Source organism: Echinops telfairi, unplaced genomic scaffold (assembly GCF_000313985.2).
Source record: "Echinops telfairi isolate 266 unplaced genomic scaffold, ASM31398v2 ScPeMD7_655;HRSCAF=1070, whole genome shotgun sequence".
Lineage (NCBI taxonomy): Eukaryota > Metazoa > Chordata > Mammalia > Afrosoricida > Tenrecidae > Echinops > Echinops telfairi.
The window spans coordinates 32,290,670-32,310,347 of record NW_022104553.1 but is presented as its reverse complement, the minus strand read 5'-3'; the positions used below and the strand labels follow the sequence as shown (position 1 = coordinate 32,310,347).

The 19,678-nt window shown below is 54.3% G+C and overlaps 1 protein-coding gene and 1 non-coding gene across 2 annotated transcripts in view; both read left to right on the top strand.

Moving 5' to 3' along the window:
* The window catches only part of CATSPERG (cation channel sperm associated auxiliary subunit gamma), a 35,765-nt gene that overhangs the window by 12,028 nt on the left and 4,059 nt on the right, over positions 1 to 19,678 (top strand). The window contains exons 6-21 of the mRNA XM_045292709.1: positions 5,546 to 5,701; positions 9,504 to 9,672; positions 10,511 to 10,648; positions 13,717 to 13,776; positions 13,961 to 14,077; positions 14,393 to 14,446; positions 14,548 to 14,677; positions 15,222 to 15,333; positions 16,430 to 16,588; positions 16,682 to 16,794; positions 17,694 to 17,907; positions 18,578 to 18,640; positions 18,773 to 18,971; positions 19,063 to 19,178; positions 19,300 to 19,380; positions 19,470 to 19,526. Coding sequence (XP_045148644.1) covers positions 5,546 to 5,701; positions 9,504 to 9,672; positions 10,511 to 10,648; positions 13,717 to 13,776; positions 13,961 to 14,077; positions 14,393 to 14,446; positions 14,548 to 14,677; positions 15,222 to 15,333; positions 16,430 to 16,588; positions 16,682 to 16,794; positions 17,694 to 17,907; positions 18,578 to 18,640; positions 18,773 to 18,971; positions 19,063 to 19,178; positions 19,300 to 19,380; positions 19,470 to 19,526 — 1,938 coding nt within the window. The remainder of the gene's footprint in view (positions 1 to 5,545; positions 5,702 to 9,503; positions 9,673 to 10,510; positions 10,649 to 13,716; positions 13,777 to 13,960; positions 14,078 to 14,392; positions 14,447 to 14,547; positions 14,678 to 15,221; positions 15,334 to 16,429; positions 16,589 to 16,681; positions 16,795 to 17,693; positions 17,908 to 18,577; positions 18,641 to 18,772; positions 18,972 to 19,062; positions 19,179 to 19,299; positions 19,381 to 19,469; positions 19,527 to 19,678) is intronic.
* LOC115870438 lies at positions 2,909 to 3,075 on the top strand. The gene has a single exon (XR_004046712.1). It is a non-coding gene; the product is annotated as a U1 spliceosomal RNA (small nuclear RNA).

The window sequence follows — 19,678 nt, the reverse complement described above, 5'->3', positions numbered from 1 at the left end:
ACTCGGAGTCACTGCATGTGTTGCGTCCGTCTGAAGAGGAACTTATAGACTGGTATCAGACATCAGGGCTAATGTCAGACTTATGGACTTGATCTGGACTGGCCTGGAATGTTTTCTCAATATTCAACTGCTCTTGTATATAAAGCTCATTCTTAAGACACACGTGAGTGTCTGAACTTGTTTCTCTAGTCCACGCAGACCAACACAAGTATTATCAGGGTGTCCTCCAGACTCAAGTAGTCTAGGGGTCTGATATTTTGTGTTGTTTTAGGAATTTGAGGCTCTACTCTATATTTCTGTCTCATTCTATCAGGGTCCGTCTGTGGTGACCCTGATTAAAATGGTCAGCAGTGGTAGTTGGGCACCATCCAGTTCTTCTGGTCAGTGTTAGTCTGGGTTGACTAGAGAAACAAATTCATAGACGCTCACGTGTATAAGCAGTTGAATATTGAGAAAACATCCCAGCCCAGTCCAGATCAAGTCCACAAGTCCGATATTAGCCCCTATGTCCGATACTAGTCCATAAATTCCTCTTTAGATTCCCATGGCACATGCAATGATGCCGAATGCAGGAAGATCACAGGCCAGTGGGTAGAAAGTCTTGTGGATCTAGTGGTGGTGGAAGCATCTCAACATTGCGTGGGTCTCCACGTGGCTCCTCCAGCTCTAAGTGTCTCAGCAGTAGAAAGGGGAAGGCAGAGAGCATGGGTCTGGCCTCCACGGAGCCATTCATCTCCATGCACCTCCAAATGAGGTCATGACGCCGCAACCTGATTGACAGGCTCGACTGCACCCCTTCCTCAAGTCGACAGGAGCTTATGTAGCTGCCACGTGGACTCGGGGGAGATGCGGTTCCTGTCCATTGGATTCTCCCGTGAACCTTCAGTTTCCTTCTTTCTCTTTGGCTCCAAATGAGTTGGTCAGAAGTTGTGTTTTGTTTTCAGCTTTTTCTTGAGAACTCAGTGATGGTTGACAGAGCAGTTTCATAGCTTTGCCTTTAGCAACTCATGCACTTGAGGATTCGACTCATCCGTTGCTATCCCCCAAGTATCCCAGTCCTCCTGGTGCTCCCTGCTTCCATCCTTCCTCCTTTCTTAACCTTCTGAGCTTTGTCCTTGGGTAAATGCTGCCCCTTTCAACTTCAAAAGTGGCTGATGTTAACGGGAAGGGGAATTCAGCGCCACACCTGAAGGGCAGGGGCCATCGTCTGGGGGTGCCCCGCGTCTCTATCTGACCAGTAAGCAGCTCACACGCTTTTATGGGAGTAGAAAGCCCAGTCTCTTCCTGCTGCTTCTCCAAAAACCTCTCTGGGGTTGACTGCATGTATATCAGCATTCCCTGTCTGTTTCAAGATGTGACCCCCGTGTGAGGCTGCATTGTCTAGAGGAATCAATTCAGTGACACTCATCTATTGAGGAGAAGGACAGGTCATTATGTATGGAGAAGGCAACGAGCCCAGGGCAATCGAGTCCCCAAGTCCAAGGCTAGTCCCTGGGTCCCTCTCCAGCCTCAGGTAGCCACGTGCTGGTGATGGTGATGCAGAAAGATCGCAGGCAGGTGTGCACACTCACAGGCACCCAGAGTCACAGGCAGGAAACATGGCCAGGTGCTGGCAGTGCTCACGTTGGGCAGCCCATGTGGGGCCGCTCCCAGTGGGAACACAGAGTCCCAGGGAAGGCCCAGTGAAGGGGGAGGTCAAATGGCAGGGAGAGCAAGAGAGAGAGGTGGGGGAGGCAGTTCCCAGAACCCCTCACTCCCATACAAAAGGCCACACCCCCAAGGAGCTATCGTCAAAGCTACTACGTGATGGACAGGTTTGACTCCATGCCTAACCAGGTGTGTCTAGACCTAAAACCATCCAACTACCACAGCGGCTTCCAGCAGGCTGGCCCCCAAACACCAATCTCCTCTCGGTAGGCTACACCTCCCCTCACTTGCGTAGTCTGCTGACCCTTCCTGGTAATATACTTACCAAGTAAGCACAGGGCAAGCTACGGCACAGGAACGGACAAAAAGTGTCAACCCAGGTTGTTGGCAGTTTACTCAGCAAATGCCAGTCAACCTGCCCAAAAGGAACAGACCCTCTCTGATAGGAGACTAGGCCCCGAGTCACCCCCGGGGCTCAGGGGAATGGCCACACACACACACTGGCACATACACCCACACATGTTCTGGGGGGCTACTTTTTCCAAAAACAATCGCACTGCCAAGGAGCTGACTTGAGTCAGCAACCCAACGGGCCAGGGTAGAACTTCCCCCGTGGCTTTCCGAGAGACAGGTCATGGAAAGCCTCATTCAGCTTTTCTCCACAGAGCAGCCAGTGGTTTCAAACCGCCCACCTTGTGGTGAGCAGCCGAATGTGCAACCCCAGTATCCGACCAGGGCTCTTGCTTTAGCAATTACCAAAAGGCCCCCCCTTTTTTTCCTTGTGTATATTTTCATTGACACCGTCTGGCTTCACCCTCAGGGGGTATTACCCAAAGTCCCAAGTGCCGACTACCTGCAGAAGGTGGAGCCCTGGTGGGGGTGGGTTTTGCCCGGGGCTGCTGACTGCGCAAGGTCAGCCATCGGAGCCCACCAGCTGGTCAGCAGGAGGACAAGGTGAGACACGCAGCTTCTGTGAAGAGCTCCAGTCTCTTAAACCATCGAATGGCACGATTCAAGGATTCTATATCCATAAAACTGTAACATTTTTTGTGTGTGAGATGGAAACAAACTTTATTAAGGACACTATTGAACCAAATACCTTCCTCTGAATTTTCCAGTTATGTGAGCCAATAAACTCCTTCAGTATTTGACTTGAATTTTCTGTTAAAGGGTGCCAAAAAAAAACCAACCAAAAAAAACCCAACGCACCCTAAGTTCTTGCCTTTTGTACCTCCCAAATAAAAACTGTTAAAAATGTAAGGACTTTGCCTGGCAGGGGAGACACTGTGATCACCAAGGTGATTTTCCAGCCAGGGCGAGGCTCACCCATTGCACTGCGCACGTGCGGACCCCTGCGATGTCCCCAAATGTGGGAAACTCGACTGCATCATTTGTGGTCGTGGGGGACTGCATTCGCACTCTCCCCTGAGGAAAAAAAAAGAAAAGAAATTTAAGGACTTGATAAATTTAGAGACAGCTAAAGCGATGTCTCTATAATGGAGGCTGGGAGATGATGGGGAGCTAATAAGAACGGGCACAAGAATGAAGAAAATGTTCTAAAATGGTAGTGATGATGATTGCATAACTCTGTTGTTCTAGCTTAATTTCCTCACCAAAATTTGTTTCATAAAACTTTATATTCTTCTTTTTTTTTTTCCCCATGGCATTTGATCTATTACCTTGCATGATCTCAAATAATATTTGTTGGTCATAAAATAGAAGACTGTTTCATACAAATGGTTCAGAATATAACTACATGGTATAGCACAACTCTTTTTAATATGCTCAGACCATTGCATTGTATGGTAGGTGACATATGTCAATAAAACATTTTTAAAATATATATATATATAAAGTATGTGACTTATATGTCAATAAAACATTTAAAATATATATATATATATAAAGTATGTGACATATGTCAATAAAACATTTTAAAGTATATAACTACATCTATCTGTCTATCTATCTTTGTATCTATCTATCTATCTATCTATCTATCTATCTATCTATCTATCTATCTATCTATAAAGGATTTAGTCTGGGAAACCGGCAGGGGAAGTTCTGATCTGTCCTGTAGGGTCATTATGAGTCAGAATCAACTCAGTAGCAGTAAGACTATCTAAAGAACAACTTGGTTATTAGCCCAGTGATCGATGGTTCAAATCCACCGGCTACTCCATGGGAGAAAGATGGGGCAGTCTTCTTCGGCAGTGATTACAGGCTTGGGAACCCTGTGGGGTGTTTTTCGATGGTCTCTCCGAGTTAGAATTGGCTTGATGGCAATGAGTTTCACTCTCTAGAAAGTGAACCCTCCTCCCATCCCACTCCATCTCTGGTAACAACGAGTGAACATTCGTTACTGTCATTTTGCTTGTTCATGTCATTTTATTAAAGTTTTTTATGAGTGACTTATTTTGCTCAATCTAATGTCCTCCGGGTTCATCTGTGTCCTAAGGCTTTTCAGGAGTATTATCCATACATCCACTGGTGGGCAGTTGGCTTGTGTCCATCTCATGGCTATTGTGAATGGCGCTGTGATGGACACAGGTGGGCATATGCCTGTGTGTCACTTCCCTCAGATCCCAGGTCTGTACCTGGGAGTGGGGCTGCCAAGTGTCCGGCAGCCCCCCTCTGGCACTTTTTAAGGACCTGCCAGACTATTTTCCACAATGACTACCATTTTGCACATTCACCAGCAATGGACGAGGGTTTGGGTTTCCCCACACCCCCTCCGACACTTGTTTTTTGTCTGTTCATCGTAGCCCTCCTTGCGAGAGTGAAAGGCGTCTCATCGTGGTTTCGATTTGCATCTCTGATGGCGACTGGGCTGTGGGCCATTTGGAGACCCTCTCTGGTGACTTCGTGTCTAGTCATGTCCTTTGCCCCCCACTTTTGATGACATCTTCTATATGTTTTAGACATTAGACTCGTAGTGGTTACCTGAGGGGTCTTCCAAGAGCTCGTGGGAAAATTCCAGTACCTTTTTTAAAAAAAGCATTTAACAAATTGTGTGTCAGACACTCATGCTTGAACCCAGCAGTTTAACCTCAAGAGTGTTGCCCCCGCCCCCCTTGGATCTCCCTCTCCCTCTTTGGAGCACTGTCTCTCCCGTTTGATCATCTCCGTGAACGGTTTGAAGCCCCGGCATCATTCCCAGGAGAAGAGGCCATCTACTCCCATGAACGTGACAGTCTCAACAGCTCGGCCTAAAGCCTCTCTTTCTGTCCTCCTTCCCTCCCTCCCTCTTTCTTTTCCTTTCCCGGTCGATAGGTGGTCTCTTGCCTCTGTTGTTATCCACCCATATTCTTCATAGCTGTGCATTCATTCATTCATTCATTCATTCACCAAGCACTCACTCAGAATATCTCCTGGCCCTGCGGACGACAGCTGTGGACAGACAGACCCAAATCCCTGCCCTTCTGACAGTCTAGTTGGGGGAGACAGACACCCCAACAGGACAATCTTGGACTAGGTTACAAGGTGGTGAGTGGGGTGGGGCTGTTCAGACAGAAACTGCGGTGTGTCATGGAATGGTTAGGAACACTTCCATTGAGAAGGTTGACGTTAGACCAGAGCCTTGAAGGAGGAGGGGGAGCGAGTCCTGTGGATCTCCGGGAGAAGAGTATTCTCAGGTCGGGGAAGGAGCCAGCACAGAGGTGGGAAGGCGCCTGGGCTATTTTGAGAAGCAGCGAGGAGGCCCATGGGGCCAGGACAGTGGAGTGCAAGAAGAGAGGTGGGGGGTGAAGGCAGAGGGGTGGTGGAGAGCGAGGGCAGCAGAGGTGAACACGTGGGGTCTTGTGGGCAGCGGGGAGGACTTGCACTTGGACCCTGAGTGAGATGGAGCCATGGAGGAGCTGGGCAGGTGGTGAGCAGCCCTCTGTCCGTCTTTTGGCAGGTTGAGAACCTGAAATCCCAGTACTTTCTGAATGCCCCTTCCCGGCCCCTGTGGTACACTGTGAACCACACACCTGTGCTCATCCTCGGTGGCATTCCAAATGAGAAGTCCATCCTGTTGAGCAACACCTACTTCCGGGATTCCACCCTGGTGGAGGTGAGTGATGCGGAGCAGGCTGGGGCCTCCCGCCTGTAAAACAGAGTGGGGGCCTGGAACTAGAGGAGGGCCACGCCGGACACGCCAGACACGGCAGCTGGAGGGCCTGAGTTCAAATTCTTGTTCTGCCACCTCCTGGTTCTGTGACCTTGGGTCAATCCCTTAGCTGCCAGGGCCCGCAGATTCCCTAGGTGTAAAATCGGAATGCTATTTATATTTACCCGGTGGGGGAGTTTCCCCTCCAGGGACACAGGCTTATGATAAACAAACACTGTTTTAACGGCATTGGGGGAAAAGAGGCCAAGAAAGTTGGGCCAAGGAATGTTTTGTCCTTCTGGCAGAACGGCGTGCCTGCCCATTCTTTGAGGGAGCAAGGGCTGTCCGGTGACAGGGCTGCTGGAGAACCACAGGCCGCCGACCGGCAGCCCTGACCTTGCCCTCTGAGGCATTTGGTTTTCCAAACTCAAAGAACATTGAAAAGGAAGACAATGTGGGGCTCTCAAGGATGCCTAAGGAGCTCAGGATTCTCGGGGAGAGGGCTGGAGACGCTGCCTTCAAAAATGTGTAGGCCGGGCTTGAAGGTAATCAAGCGGCCATCAAGCTCAGAAGCAACAAAGCCCACATGGAAGAAGCACACCAGCCTATGCAATCATGAGGTGTCGAAGGGATCAGGTGTAAGGCATCATCAGAACAAAAAATCTTACCATAGTGAATGATGGGGGGAGTGCGGAGTGGAGATCCAAAGCCCATTAGTAGGCCACTGGAGATCCCCTTGCAGAGGGGTCTCGGGGAGGAGATGAGCCAGTCAGGGTGCGATGTAACAATGATGAGAAATACAACTTTCCTCTAGTTCCTAAAGGTTTCCTCCCCGCTCCCACTACCATGACTCGAATTCTATCTTGCAAGTCTGGCTAGACCAGAGGAGGTTCACTGGTACAGATAGGAACTGAAAATACAGGGAATCCAGGACGGATGAGCCCTATAGGACCAGTGGTGTGAGTGGCAAAACAGAGAGGGTAAAGGGAGAATGGGTAGGAAAGAGGGAACCGATTACATGGAACTGTGTGTGACCTCCTCCCTGGGGGACAGACAACCGAAAAGTGGATGAAGGGAGACATCGGACAGGGCAAGATATGACAAAATACCCATTTATAAACTGTCAAGGGCTCATGCGGGAGTGGGGAGCGGGGAGGGAGGGGGAAAATGAGGACCTAATGTCGGGGGTTTAAATGGAGAGAAAATGTTTTGAGAAACGATGTACAAATGTGCTTTACACAATTGATGTGTGTATGGATTGGGATAACAGTTGTATGAGCCCCTAATAAAATGTTAAAAAAAAATACAAAAAATAAATAAATTAATAAATCAAAAAAAAAAAATATGTAGGCCGGCTATGGAGGAGCTCCTCAAGAAAACCATGACGTCCCACTCTGGCTAGGTGTGTCCCCGTCTGCCTGGATCATGTCCCGTTGCCCGTACTGACCGCATCTGATGGGTCCAGCTGAGTGTTCCTGCCTTCAGCTGTCAGGACTCGACCTCTTCCCATGTCCACATTAGATCATTGGTCTCTTTCTTGCCGAGGCAACGCCGTTTTCTATGTTTTTGAAATTCGTCCCTCATCCTCTATGTCCCTGCCAATTTTTTGGTGGTATCTTCTCAGGTGTAAAATAAGGTGACCAGATTGAAAGCGGGACACCATTGACCGGGGGGATGGGGTGAGGATTCTTTTTTTCTTTCTTTTTTCTAATCTATTTATTGGGGCTCATACAATTCATTACAATACATAGATCAATTGTCTAAAGCACATCTATACACTTGTTGCCCAGGGTGAGGATTCTTGATTAAAAATTTGGTCTACATGGACCAAATAGACCATTCCCTAGCTTGTCATGCATTCTTTCCAAAAATCGGGACTTTTTTAAACCACCAAAAATCGGGACTGTCCCGCCAAAAGCGGGACGTCTGGTCACCTTAATGTCCAAGTAACTTTGAAGGCGGCCCTAGTCGTCTCGGTTGTGCCTGGCAGTCTGTGTGCTTTCAGTTACGTTTGGCTGTGTTTTTATACCATATAGGAGGGCCCCAACCCTGTCCCTCTTTTTCCTTCCATGTCCTCTATCGGCGTAGGTTTTACATGTAAACGTTTGGTCTATCTTGAGTTTGTTTGGTGGACAGTGTGAGGTATGGGACCCGCTCCAGTTTTCCCAGCACCGTTTGTTAAAGAGACCATGTCGTTCCCATTAAGTGAGCTCTGACCCTTTGTCGGAGATGAGCAGTTTGTAAGGATTTACAGTTCTAGGTTCTCTGTCTAGGTCTGTCCTGCCTGTGCCTGTGGTGCTATCTGGGTGCCCGGTCGGGACAAGGCTGTTTTGACAAACTAGCTGTGCAAAAGAGGAGCCCTGTGGATTTAGGGGTGATGTGTGAGGTCGCTAACCCCAGGGTCAGCAGTTTGAAACCACCAGATGAGCTTCAGGAGAAAGAGGAGGCCTTCTAGAGAGTTCCAGTCTTAGCAACCCACAGGGTCAGTTCTACCCTGTCCTGTAGGGTCACAACGGGCCAGCATTGACTCTTCTATAATTTGTCTCCAAACCAAGTTTGAAAAAAAAACAGCAAACATTTCTTTTAAAGGCGGTTTGTTTGAGAAACCAGGCTTTTTGTCATTAGAATTTGACAGCTGGCTTCTCCTTAGGGGTCATGATCTCATTTCTCTGACCTCGCTTGGCTCATCAGCTGATGCTGACCTCCAGACTCTGGATTGGAGCTGGAGAAACGCTTTTAGCCGCTTGTTCACGCCTGGTGACTGGCTCACCGTCATCACCGTGTACAAGGAAGAATGGAACCGTGAAACGTTTGCCATTGGACTAAGCGTGGGATGGTTTGGATTCACCTGGGGGTGAAGCATCCCGTGGCCGAGAGGGACCCGGCCGACTGAGCACCCTTGGACACACTGTGTGCTGCTGCTCAGCGGTGCGATCCAGCCCACATCCGGGTGGGTCCTCAGGGACCGTTGGGCAACTGAAGGGAAGAAATTGAGACAGACACAAGTTTAGGGGTGCTTCCCCCCACCAGGCTTCAGGAACCAGGTCCTAGCAGAGGGAGAAAGAGAGAGAAAATGCGTTCTTAACATCAACTTAGATAGTTTCGGGGCATGCAAGCCCCCCTAATTACAGGTCACCACATATGTAGTAACACGGTGGGCTGTGTCCTAACCCTGGAGGTCCCCGGTTCAGTGGAGGAGTAACCTGACACCAGTGCTGGGGCAGGTACAGGGAGTGACTGTCCCCTGAGCAGGGAGAGCAATAGCAACGTGTCTGCTCCTAGAGACCAAGCTGCCGGCCAGGTAGCAATCAGCCACGTGCTTGGGAGAGGTCCCTTTAAGGCCGCACTAGGATGGGAGGATATGGTGGGGATTCCTCTTCATCATGAGCATGTGATTGGGACTCATCTCTAACTCCCAAGTGTGAAGGCCTCCCTCCACCAGAGTCCTGGCCTGCCAGGCTTCTCAACATCTGAGCATCAAGAATGCATCCACTTACACTCCCTTCCCCGTCCTGTTTGCCACATTCAGCTCCACGAGACACCCCAAACCCCACCTGGCTCAGGCCCTGGTGGCCCCATCCTTTCACTGGACCGCACAGGGACAGGGTGACTTCCAAGGGGCTGCTGCGGGGGGAGCAGGCAGGGCCCCCTGGGAAGCTGCAGGTGGGTCTATGCCAAGCAGTTGGCACACAGCCTCCCGTCTGCTGAGGGCCCAGGCCCCGGCCGGCCGGCCGGCTGCTCACCACTGGCTTCCACTCCCCTGCAGTTGAACATTGACAGTTGCTGGGTGGGCTCCTTCTACTGCCCGGAGACCAGGTTCACCGCCACCATCTACGACACCATCGCCACCGAGACCACCCTCTTCATTCGGCAGAACCAGCTCGTCTACTATTTCACAGGCAACTATCCGATACTCCGGGAGGTGTCCAGCAAAGGTGAGGGACCTGTGGCCAGGTCGCCTCACCTCGTGGGGGCCTTGCCATCACAGGCGAAGGGACCCACTTTTGGGTGGCAGAGAGGGTGCCTAGTGAACCCACCCACAGGATGCATCCGAAGTCACCTTAGGTGGGTAGGTGACTGGGGTGTCAGAAGGGTTTTTCAAAGTGCCGAGTCAATGCTCCCCATTGGGACTTCCCCTGTCCTGGATGGGTGGGGGATGGGGGCGGGGAGAGCAGAGCTGGGGCAGAGCTCCCGGGACTGTGCGCCTCCCTGGAAAAGAGCGATGGAGCGAAGGGAGGCAGCAGAGACACATGTACACACACTGTCCAAACTCACTCTCCTGGATCTGATTCTGCCCGACTCCGCCATCCTGTAGGACAGGGTAGAATTGCTCCTGTGGGTTCTCAAGACTAGCTCTTCATGCGGTGGTGACCTTGCAGTTCTCGGTCCACAGAGAGGGAGTTGAAAGCTTCAAGTATAGTTGGATCCAGGGACCCACAGTCACTGTGAGACAGACTCCTCCCAGTGGTGCCTGTTAGTGGTTGTGACTGGGACCGTCTCTCCGATTGGGCCACCTTGGTCACTCACCTACTCAGTTCAGAACAAGCCAAGGAGGTGGGAAGGTGAGATCAGTCCAGTCTGGTCCCGGACAGAGTGTGAATGAGGGGAATTCTTGCCAAGAGTGCCAATACCCACATACCAAGACTTAGCAGGCTCTTCAGCTCCAGAGGCCTGATACCTGGCTCCCTAGGGGCCCAGAGATTGGGGTGGTGGGAAAGTGGGCCAGGACCCAGGTTCAATGCCTGTGCCCAAGTCTCTGTGCTGGCCCCACAGGTACGTGGGTCCGCATCCTGGCCAATGAGTGCATCAAGATGCTATGCCCTGTGGAAATCCAAATCAACGGCTCTGAGCACGTGATAGCCCTCACCATGGGCAAGCATGAGGGCTATATCCATCTCGGGACCATCACAGGTAAGGGGGGCCTCTGGCAGCCCAAGAGATCCCTCCATGCCCTCTGACCCCCCACGAATGTCCACCTTTGACCCTCACCTTCACCAAGCGCCCTCAGGAAGGGGTCTCAGGCTGGACCCTGGGTGGAGGTAGGCTTATGCTTTTGGTGGGAATAGGGCTTGGGAAGGGGGTGGGTGTTATATCTTTGTGTTACTCTGTGTATGGTTTTGAAGGGCCGAGCCCATTCAAAACTCATTTAAGTACCAGGAGAAGATCGATGTAAGGAGATGAAAAACCCAGGATCCAGTTTCCGTGTGCCCGAGTCGAGGGGCCCACAGGCTCTGTCCAATCAGCATGGTGACCTCCCAGACCAGACCCACTGCCATCAAGGTGGTTCTGACGCTGCCTACCAACCCATACCAGGCTCCCAGGGCTGTAAACCTCCACGGAGCAGACAGCCTCATCTCTGTCACCCGAAGCAGCTGGTAGATTTGAACCACCGATCGTGCTGCTAGCAGGCCAGTGCGTACCGGAAGGCACCTCCTATGGTGATGTCAGCTCAGATTATAGAGCCAGCCAGCGCCAGCACTCCCAAAGAGTGACTTTGGACAGGTGACTTGACCTCTCCGGCCTCAGTTTCCTCGCGGGGGGTGAATGATACATCATCAGGATGAAGCACAGGTAGCCCCGAGCTTACAGCAGATACATGGGTCCCATTCCAGCGACTCCATTGTGAGTCACTGCCGACATGAGTCGAAGACCTTTCTACAGTGTCGTTCTCGTAGCTGCTGTCGGGCATATCTTGCACAGCAAATCATAGCGTTGACCCGGGAATGATGGTATCTGCAAATTGTGCGCTGCGACCCTCTCTGTCGTGCACTGTGGTGATAGTTTCTTTTCTAAGAGCGCCCAAGTGGTCCCAAGAAGTTGGAAATGGAAAAATTCCCAAATGCCCAACTCTTGCAGGATGGTGGTCTGCCCCACCTCTCTCCCGCCCCTCCCTTAAGTACATTCTCTCCTGTCTGTGGCTCTTCCAATCACCGAAATCCCAGGAAGTGCATCCCACGGTGGTGGGTGCACTTCCGTCTGAAGGGCAGGCAGGGGTCCGCCAGAGGCTGGGCCAAAGGATGCTCTCCACTCCCGGCTCTTGCCAGGGCTGAGCTCACTGCCCCTGCTTCTCAGGGGACTCGTGTTCTGCATGGCAGGATGGCATTGCAGGGATTCTGGTCACACGTCCTCCCGGGTGAGTCCCATTACGATCTTCCCTATCTCCTTGCCAGACCCATGCAGCTCGGAGAAGTGGTTTGGTGGGAGTTACGTGGTGCAATCAAATTCACCCAAATCATCAGTTTCCGCCCCCACCTCCACCCCCTGGACTGTATGTTATTTGTGAGTCTATGACTTGGGGCCTCTGGCCAGGTGTTTGCAGTGGGCATTGACCTCCTCCTCCTCCTCTTCATCAGCCAGGCTTCTCCCCAGGCTACTCCAGGAACCGTTTTCTTTCTCATCTCAGCTCTAGCCTATAATTTCTGACCTTCATTGTAAGCAATAGTCACTAGGAGAACCGTTACACACAGCCCGTGGTCCGAGTCACCCTCGACTAAGGTCAGAACTCCGTCTCATCCCATGCCTGCTGGTGAGCAGACTGCCCTCCACAGTGGGCCACCCCCCCACCCCAGGTGGAGGAAATCCCGACTCATATCACACGAGGGCTTACGGCTGGAGGGCCAGAGCAATTGAGTTTAACTCACAGGCTACTAACAGACCCAAACAAGCAAGCAGCCCACGCGTGTGTAACTTTGCCATGACAGGGACAACCCGAGCCAGGAGGCTTTCGACAAGTTTGTGGGGAGACGCCGTTCTCTCTCCATTGCAATTTTCCACGGGCTTTCTGACTCCCCAGACCAAGACCTTCAAACCTGGCACAATACTGGGGACAAGTGCCATCCAGGCTTGTTGTGAGGCCCACACCCTACGCTGGAGCCTCGTCGTCTTTACCTGAGGGTTGCTCGCTGAACGTGAGGAGGACTTGAAGCACTTGCTGACGAAGAGCGAAGATTACAGCCTGCGACCTGGATCACAACTCGATGTAAAGACCCCAAATCCTCGCCACTGGACCCATGGGGAACATCACGATAAGGGGAGAAGAGGTTGAAGTTGTCAAAGACTTTTGTCTTGCTTGGATCCATAATCATGGAAGCAGCAGTCAAGAGGCCAAAAGAGCAATTTGTCTTGGGGAAATGCACAGGGCTTCCTTCGTGTTGAACATCAGGCGGGTTACTTTGAGGCCCTAGGCGCTGGACCCCACGCCATGGTATTTTCAGTGGCCTGGTCCTCGTGTGAAAGTGGGCCGTCTGAGTAAAGACCACCGAAGGACTGGTTCATGTGAATTGTGCTGGAGAAGAATACCGAAAGTACCACGGATGCTAGAAGAACAAACAGCTGTTTGAGAGGAAAGACGGCCGGAGTGCTCCACAGAGGCAAAGATGCGAGACTCCATCTCACGTGCTTTGCACGTGTTGTCAGGAGAAACCAGTCCCTGGAGATGGGCCTCATGCTTGCTGCAGTGGAGGGGCAGCAAGACAGAGGGAGGCCCTCTACCAGACGGACTGACACCGTGCCTGCAATAGCGGGCTCAAGCGTAACAACGTGAGGCTGCCTCGGGCCCGGGCAGTGCTGTCCATCACGGGGTGGGAGTGGGCTGGAGATGGCACCCAACCACCACCATGGCAACGATGGCCCACAGGAGCCCGGAACTCAGCACCCTTACAGTCGGAGTCACCTCAAGAACGGGCCAGCAGCCTCTTGTGACGAGGTCTTGCCCAAGTCCAGCAGTGCACGGGGATGGTCTCGCTCTGGGTCATCGGTGCTCAGATTTGAGCCGATTACTTTACTCAGATATAGACACACCTCTGATGAGCGGGGGGTGGGTGACCTGGAGGCCAGGGGGTGAGACCCCTGTAGTCCCAGGGGCTTAGTGGGTAGTGAAGCAAGGGGTTGGGGGCATCAGGAAATGGGTGGGAGTGGAGGTTGCCAGGTGGGCTGGGAGTGGATAAGTGGCTGAGCATGGACCCCACCCTGTTCCCCAGATGGCCTCGTGTCCTTTGAGATGCTGCCCAGAGGGTTCTCTGTGTGCCAAGAGATCGAAGGTGCTCATCTCCCAGATGGGTCCGCACTGGAGGGTGGAGGGGTGCAGGGTGACGGTGAGCAGGGAGGAGTGGGGGTCCAGGGAGGGGAAGGTGGCATAACCTCCAGGTGATAGTGAGATGGCGGGGGGTGGGGTGGGGTGTTGGAGTCCAGGGACTACTGTGGACTGTCTCCTTCCTGTCCCAGAGAGCAACTGCTCCATCCTGTGGGCTATCTATTCAATCCGAGGCCTGCTGCTGCTAGTGGAGGTCCGAGAAGAATTTAACTACAAGAGCTACCTGGTGGTCCGCTACAAGAGGGAGGGTAATCTCCATGGCCAGCAGAGAATGGTACCACCGAGTCAGGGATGGTCATGGGGACCAGAAGTCAGCCTGTGTGAGATGGAGGGGTGGGACAGGGAGAGAGAGGCTGGGGTGGTGTGTGTGTGTGTGTGTGTGTGTGTGTGTGTGTGTGAACTCACCGTGTCTTTATGAAGACTAATTCCTACCCAGAAGGTCAGCCCCAGCTGGAGGGTCTTCTGAGGGTGGGGCTGGCACTGTGGGGTTGCTGTTGCTCCCGTTGGGGGCGCTCAGGGTCTTGCGGCCTTTGTCAAGAGCTTCCTTGTCCTTTCCCCAACAGGGGACACAGAATCCTTGTCCATCCTCTACAAGATCCCGGAGTTTGTCCCTGATGGTAGGAGGGGGAACTGTGTCCTCAGAGGTGGGCAGGGTCCAGGTGCGGCCCAGGTGGCCCCATCCTCATCACGAGGCCCATGCTGCCTCTGTCCCCACCAGCCAAAGGACGGCAGTTCCTGATGATCCTCAGCGTGGAGTCTTACACAGACACGCCATCGGTGCCCAAGGGCCTGCACTACAACCCTTTTAGCCAGCTGATGTACATCTGGGGGAACTTCATCATGGAGAGGTGTGGCCCCACCCCACCCCTTCTGGTCAAGCCTGGCAGCTGCTGCTTCCCCAACCCCCTGGGTGGTAAAGGAAGGGTAGAAAGGGGCGGTGCCCGCTCAGACATCCCGCCAGCCCACACTTGCCAGCACCATCAGGATGGGGAAACCAGGCTGGAGTGGCTAGAGCCACCCCCACCCCCGAGAGGTCCCTCCCACACAAACTTAAGGACCCAGCCTCTGGCACAAATAGAAGGACGTGGTCTCTGGGGGGGAGCTCAAGACCCGTTCAGTGGCTGCCCTGGTGTGGGTAAACTGACAGGCTGGCCCACTGCCCCTGTTTCACAGACAGCCCCCCGCCCCCAGGGAGATGAGACTAAGAGAGCAAAGGTCACTAGGGAGGGAGGAAGCAACGAGGAAGGAGTTCAGGCTCCTGGCTCTCACTCGGCTGGGGGAGAAACTGAGGAAATAGCCCCTAGATCCTGTCAGGCTGGGGTTGGGGGCTGGACAGGCGTCCCGTAGGGGCCTCATCTGGGGGCCCTTTGCTCTCCATCACTGCTCCTGCAGCTATGACCTGGAAAACTACATCTACCTGGCGGAATTTCCCAGGGAATCAACCATCAAGTACATGGTCAACTCCTTCCTTGGAGACATGGCTATTGTCACAGAGAATGAGGAGGTGGGCTGCCCTACCCCCTCCTTGCCCTCTCTCTGCCCACACCTGAGCCCCAGGCACCTCTTCTCATTGTCAAGGTGAAGGGGCGCAGGGAGGAAATAGTCTGGGGGAGAGCGAGAGAGTCTCTGTGTCTTTACCAAAGTCACGCAGCGTACAGAAAGACCTGTGTGCAGACTCGTCATTCTGTCTTGTAGTCTGTTCAGGGACATGCACAGAGCCGTCACTGGGGGAAAGAGGAGACTTTCTACTCCCGCCAAGGATGAATAGTCTCGGAAACCCACAGGGCCGTTCTACGCTGTCCTGTAGTGTCACTGAGTTAGAATCGATAGGGAGTTTGGTTTCGAGTGTTGGAGCCTTTGCTGCAGAGCCCTGGGGCAGAGTGGGTTATAAGTTAGACTGTTGACCACATGGTCATCCGTTTGAACCACAAAACTGTTTTTCTCCATCTCAGAAACCCACAGGGGCAGTTTTACCCTTCCCTATAGGATATCTGAGAGAGGGGGGGGCTGAACCTGGGAGGGCTGGGTGGAGGAGGTCACTTTGCTGCAGGAGGGAACCCCCCTGGCAGAGGCTTAAGAGGCAGGTGAAACCTCCAGTCAGCTGTGGGGGAGGGTATGGGCATCAGCATGCGCAGATGGGAAACTGAGCCCAAAGAAAGAGATGGTGTGATCCTGAAGGGCACCCCAAACTCCAAACTCAGGGCCATCGAGTCGATGCTGGCCCCTAGCCACCCTATAGGACAGGGTAGGACCGCCCCTGTGAGTTTCCAAGACGGTAATTTTTTATGGGAGTAGAAAGCCCTATCTTTCTCCCTTGGAGCAGCTGGTGGTTTCGAACTGCTCACCTTGTGGTTAGCAGCCCACCATGTAGCCACCGCACCACCAGAACTCCTCCTGTGGCTGACACAAAGCCTTCCAAAAGGGAAAAGCCTTTTAGGGTGTGTGTGTGTGTGTGTGTGTGTGTGTGTTAGAAATGCAGGTAGCCAGTGGGGAGTGGGGTGGGGATGGGGTGGAGGTAGGGAAGAAGCAGGTGGGCTCACATGGCCCTGGCTGGGGTCCATGGACACACACACACACCACCCTTGCTGTCTCATGCCCAGATCTGGTACCTCATAGAAGGCAGCTACAATATATTCAAGCTGTTCCCATCGGACAGCTGGCAGATGCACTTCAACCTGCAGCTACTGCAGCAGTCATCCATGTACACGACCAAGGAGACCATGGTCACCCTCTTCTACGAGGGCAGGCAGCTGTTCCAGGTGCCCACTGGAGGGATGGGGATGGGAGGGAGTGCCCCAGGCATGCCAGGTTGGCCCCCTGCTCACCTGGCCTTGCTTCACCTGGCCGTACAGCTCGTGTACCTTCAGCAAGACTCGAAGAGCCAGCTGGTCAAGAGGCTGGTGCCTGTGGACCAGCTCCTGATCTACCAGCAGTTCAGCAACAACTACATCTTGGTGCAGCAAGGGTGAGAAGACCAAGGGCCAGCACGCTAGTCAGAGGCCAGCACTAGCCCCCAGGGAGCGCCCCAGCCACCTGCCCCGGGGAGGAAGACAGGCTGGACTCACTGCTGCCCAGTGGATGCCGGCTCGGCTCAGAGGCATCAGAGCCTATAGGGCTGGGTAGAACTCCTGCGGCTTTCCAAGACTGTAACTCTTCCGAAGTAGAAAGCCTCATTTTTCTCCCCAGGATAGGCTCGTGAGAAGTCCAATGTGCCCTGCACTGTGCTACCAGGGTTCCCTAGGGGAAGCATGGCCTGGTCCCATGGAGGGTGTGGCAAGAGGAGCCCTGGATGGTGGGTGGGGGTGGGCGGTCCAAATCAGAGGCACCTCAAACACAGAACCACAACCCCAAACCCACGGCCACTCAGAGGGACTCCTACAGGCAGCCTGGTCTTCCTCTCTCAGAGCCGCTGGGTGAGTTTGAACCCCCAGCCTTGTAGTGAGCAGCCACAATGCAAAGTCCTTGAGGAAGGTGTGTGGGTGCTCACTCACTGGAAGTACACTGCAGATAGAATCCGGCGGGGACTGTGGGTGCTTATAGGGAGGGTCCCGGGAGCCATGGGTGGGGCTAAAGGGAGGTCCCAACCTGACCTTTGTGTGAGGGAATGATCCTCTGGGTCACCTGAGGGGACAGGTGTCACAGGGCCTTAGGAGTCACTGTGGAGGCCAGTGGGGACTGATGGGCAGCCAGAAAGGGGATCTTCGAAGGGCTCTGGCCTTGGGACTGAGGGAAGGCCCGGGTGGGGGGTGGGGGGATGAGGTGCACCGCAAGAAGAAAATGGGGATTGGAATCAGCTTTGGGGGAGTCAGCAGCAGGGGCCTGGGAATCAGAAGCCATCTTGCCCCCCCATGCCCCATTAACCAGGAAAGACACTATAGCCGCCTTCACCAATTTATGCACCTTCTCGGCGATACGCCTGCAAGACCTGCCAAGGTCGCAGAGGTACACGCGCCAGGAGCGCTACCTGGCGCTGCCGCCGGTGGTCGTGGGGCCCTTGGGCTTCCACACGGAGGAGTCGCTGGCCATTTACCAGGGCCTCGTCTACTATCTTCTCTGGCTGCACTCCAAGTATGACAAGGTGGGCGGGCCCCAGGCGGCCAGAGGCCGGCCCGAAGGCGCTGGGGGATTGGGTGGGGGGCTGGCGCGGGCGGGGACGGGTCTGCCCCAGCCCTTCCTGGCCAAAGGGCTCATCGGTGCTTAGCCACTAGGGTGGGGGTGAGGTGGGGAGGACGCGGAGCGGGTGGGGGTCGATGGTGCAGGAAGGGGGTGGGATGCCCCAGCCTCAGCCCTAGCCCCTCGCCAGCCTCCGGCCCTCGGAGCCCCGCCCCTAGTCAGCCCCTTAGGCCCCGCCCACAGACCCCTAGGATAAAGGTGGGTAGGAGATGAGAGGATGGAGGCGGGGCTTGGCTTGGGCCGCGGAGTCCTTATCGTGCATTGGTAAGTGCTGGGCTGTCCACCAAGAGGCCGGCGCTTGGAGCCCACCAGTCGTTCTGCGGAAGCAATCTGGTCAGTCCCTGGAAACCCTCCGAGACGGCGCTCCTCAGGCCCATAGAGTTGGGATCGACTCGGTGGCATTGGGTTGGGGGACCACCGAGAGAGTGCTGCAGGCTGCGGCGGGGCTGTCTGCAGGCCCTGGGGGGTGGGCTGGGTGTCTGGAGCCGGATTTGGGGTGAGGAGCTAGACATGAGGCGAGGCAGGGGCCTGGGGGCGCAGGCGCACACTTCACAGCGCCCCGGCGGTCCCTGCAGCCCTACGCGGACCCGGTGCACGACCCTACCTGGCGCTGGTGGAAGGACAAGAAACAAGACCAGGTGCGTGGAGAGGGTAGGGTTAGGAGCCCAGAGACTGAGGGGACCCTGAGGCGGGCTGGGGGACGGGGCGGGGAGCTCCTGGCGTCCAGGCGCTGACTGGCCCTGCCCATCGGGTCCCCTGTCCCCACCAAGAGTTACTACTTCTACCTGGCGAGCAACCGGCAGAGCTCGGAGAATGTGTACATCGACATGGCCAACTATGGAAAGATCTACAACCTCCCGGTTGAATTACTGCCCGAGCGCATCTACCTGGACAAGGGCAACGCCTACAGCTTCTCCGTCTTCATCATCATCAAGGGACACTCCTTCTCCCACGGGACTGAGCTCGGCGGTAGGGGACTGGAGGGACGGGGTCGGAAACGAGGGAGGGCCTAGAAGTGGTGGTCCCCAACGCCCTGAACCGTGCTCTCTGCTCGGAGCAGGCACCTCCTTCTACCAGAAGGCCTCTTTAAGCCTGGGTGTGCTGCTGGCCAACCCGGAATGCATCGAGGTCATAGTAACGGAGACGATGCGCGTGAACCGCAAATCCTTGTACCAGGTGAGGTCTGGTGGGCCGGGCCTGCCACCCACACCCCAGCGGCCGCTCCTCTCCGGCCCCCCACTCCACCCACCCCCGTGAGTCTTGTGAACCTGCCTGCTCCCCATGCTCTTGCCTTCAGGTTATCATCAAAGACAAGAGCGCGTGTTTTGAACAGGCCATCAGCGGGCATAGTCTCAAGAGAACCTCCATTGTGCTGAAGGTGTGGGCTGAGCCGAGGATGGGGGATGGGGGGGCGGTGAGGAGGAGAAAGACCAGACCACCATCCATCCTGCTCACTCCTCTCTGCAGGTGGTGGGCTCGGTGGGGCACTGTTTTGAAGAAAGCTTCATGGGACCGCGCATGGTGGTACTGAGAGCTGGAGCCTGGTGCTTGGGAGGGCAAGGGCGCCCCTAGGGCGGGGGTGCGGGTAACGAGTTGTATAAAGACTGCAGAAGCTACTTGCCTAAGGCATACCCGGGAAACCCCACAAACACATTCAGAGGGTCCCCCCCCCCCCC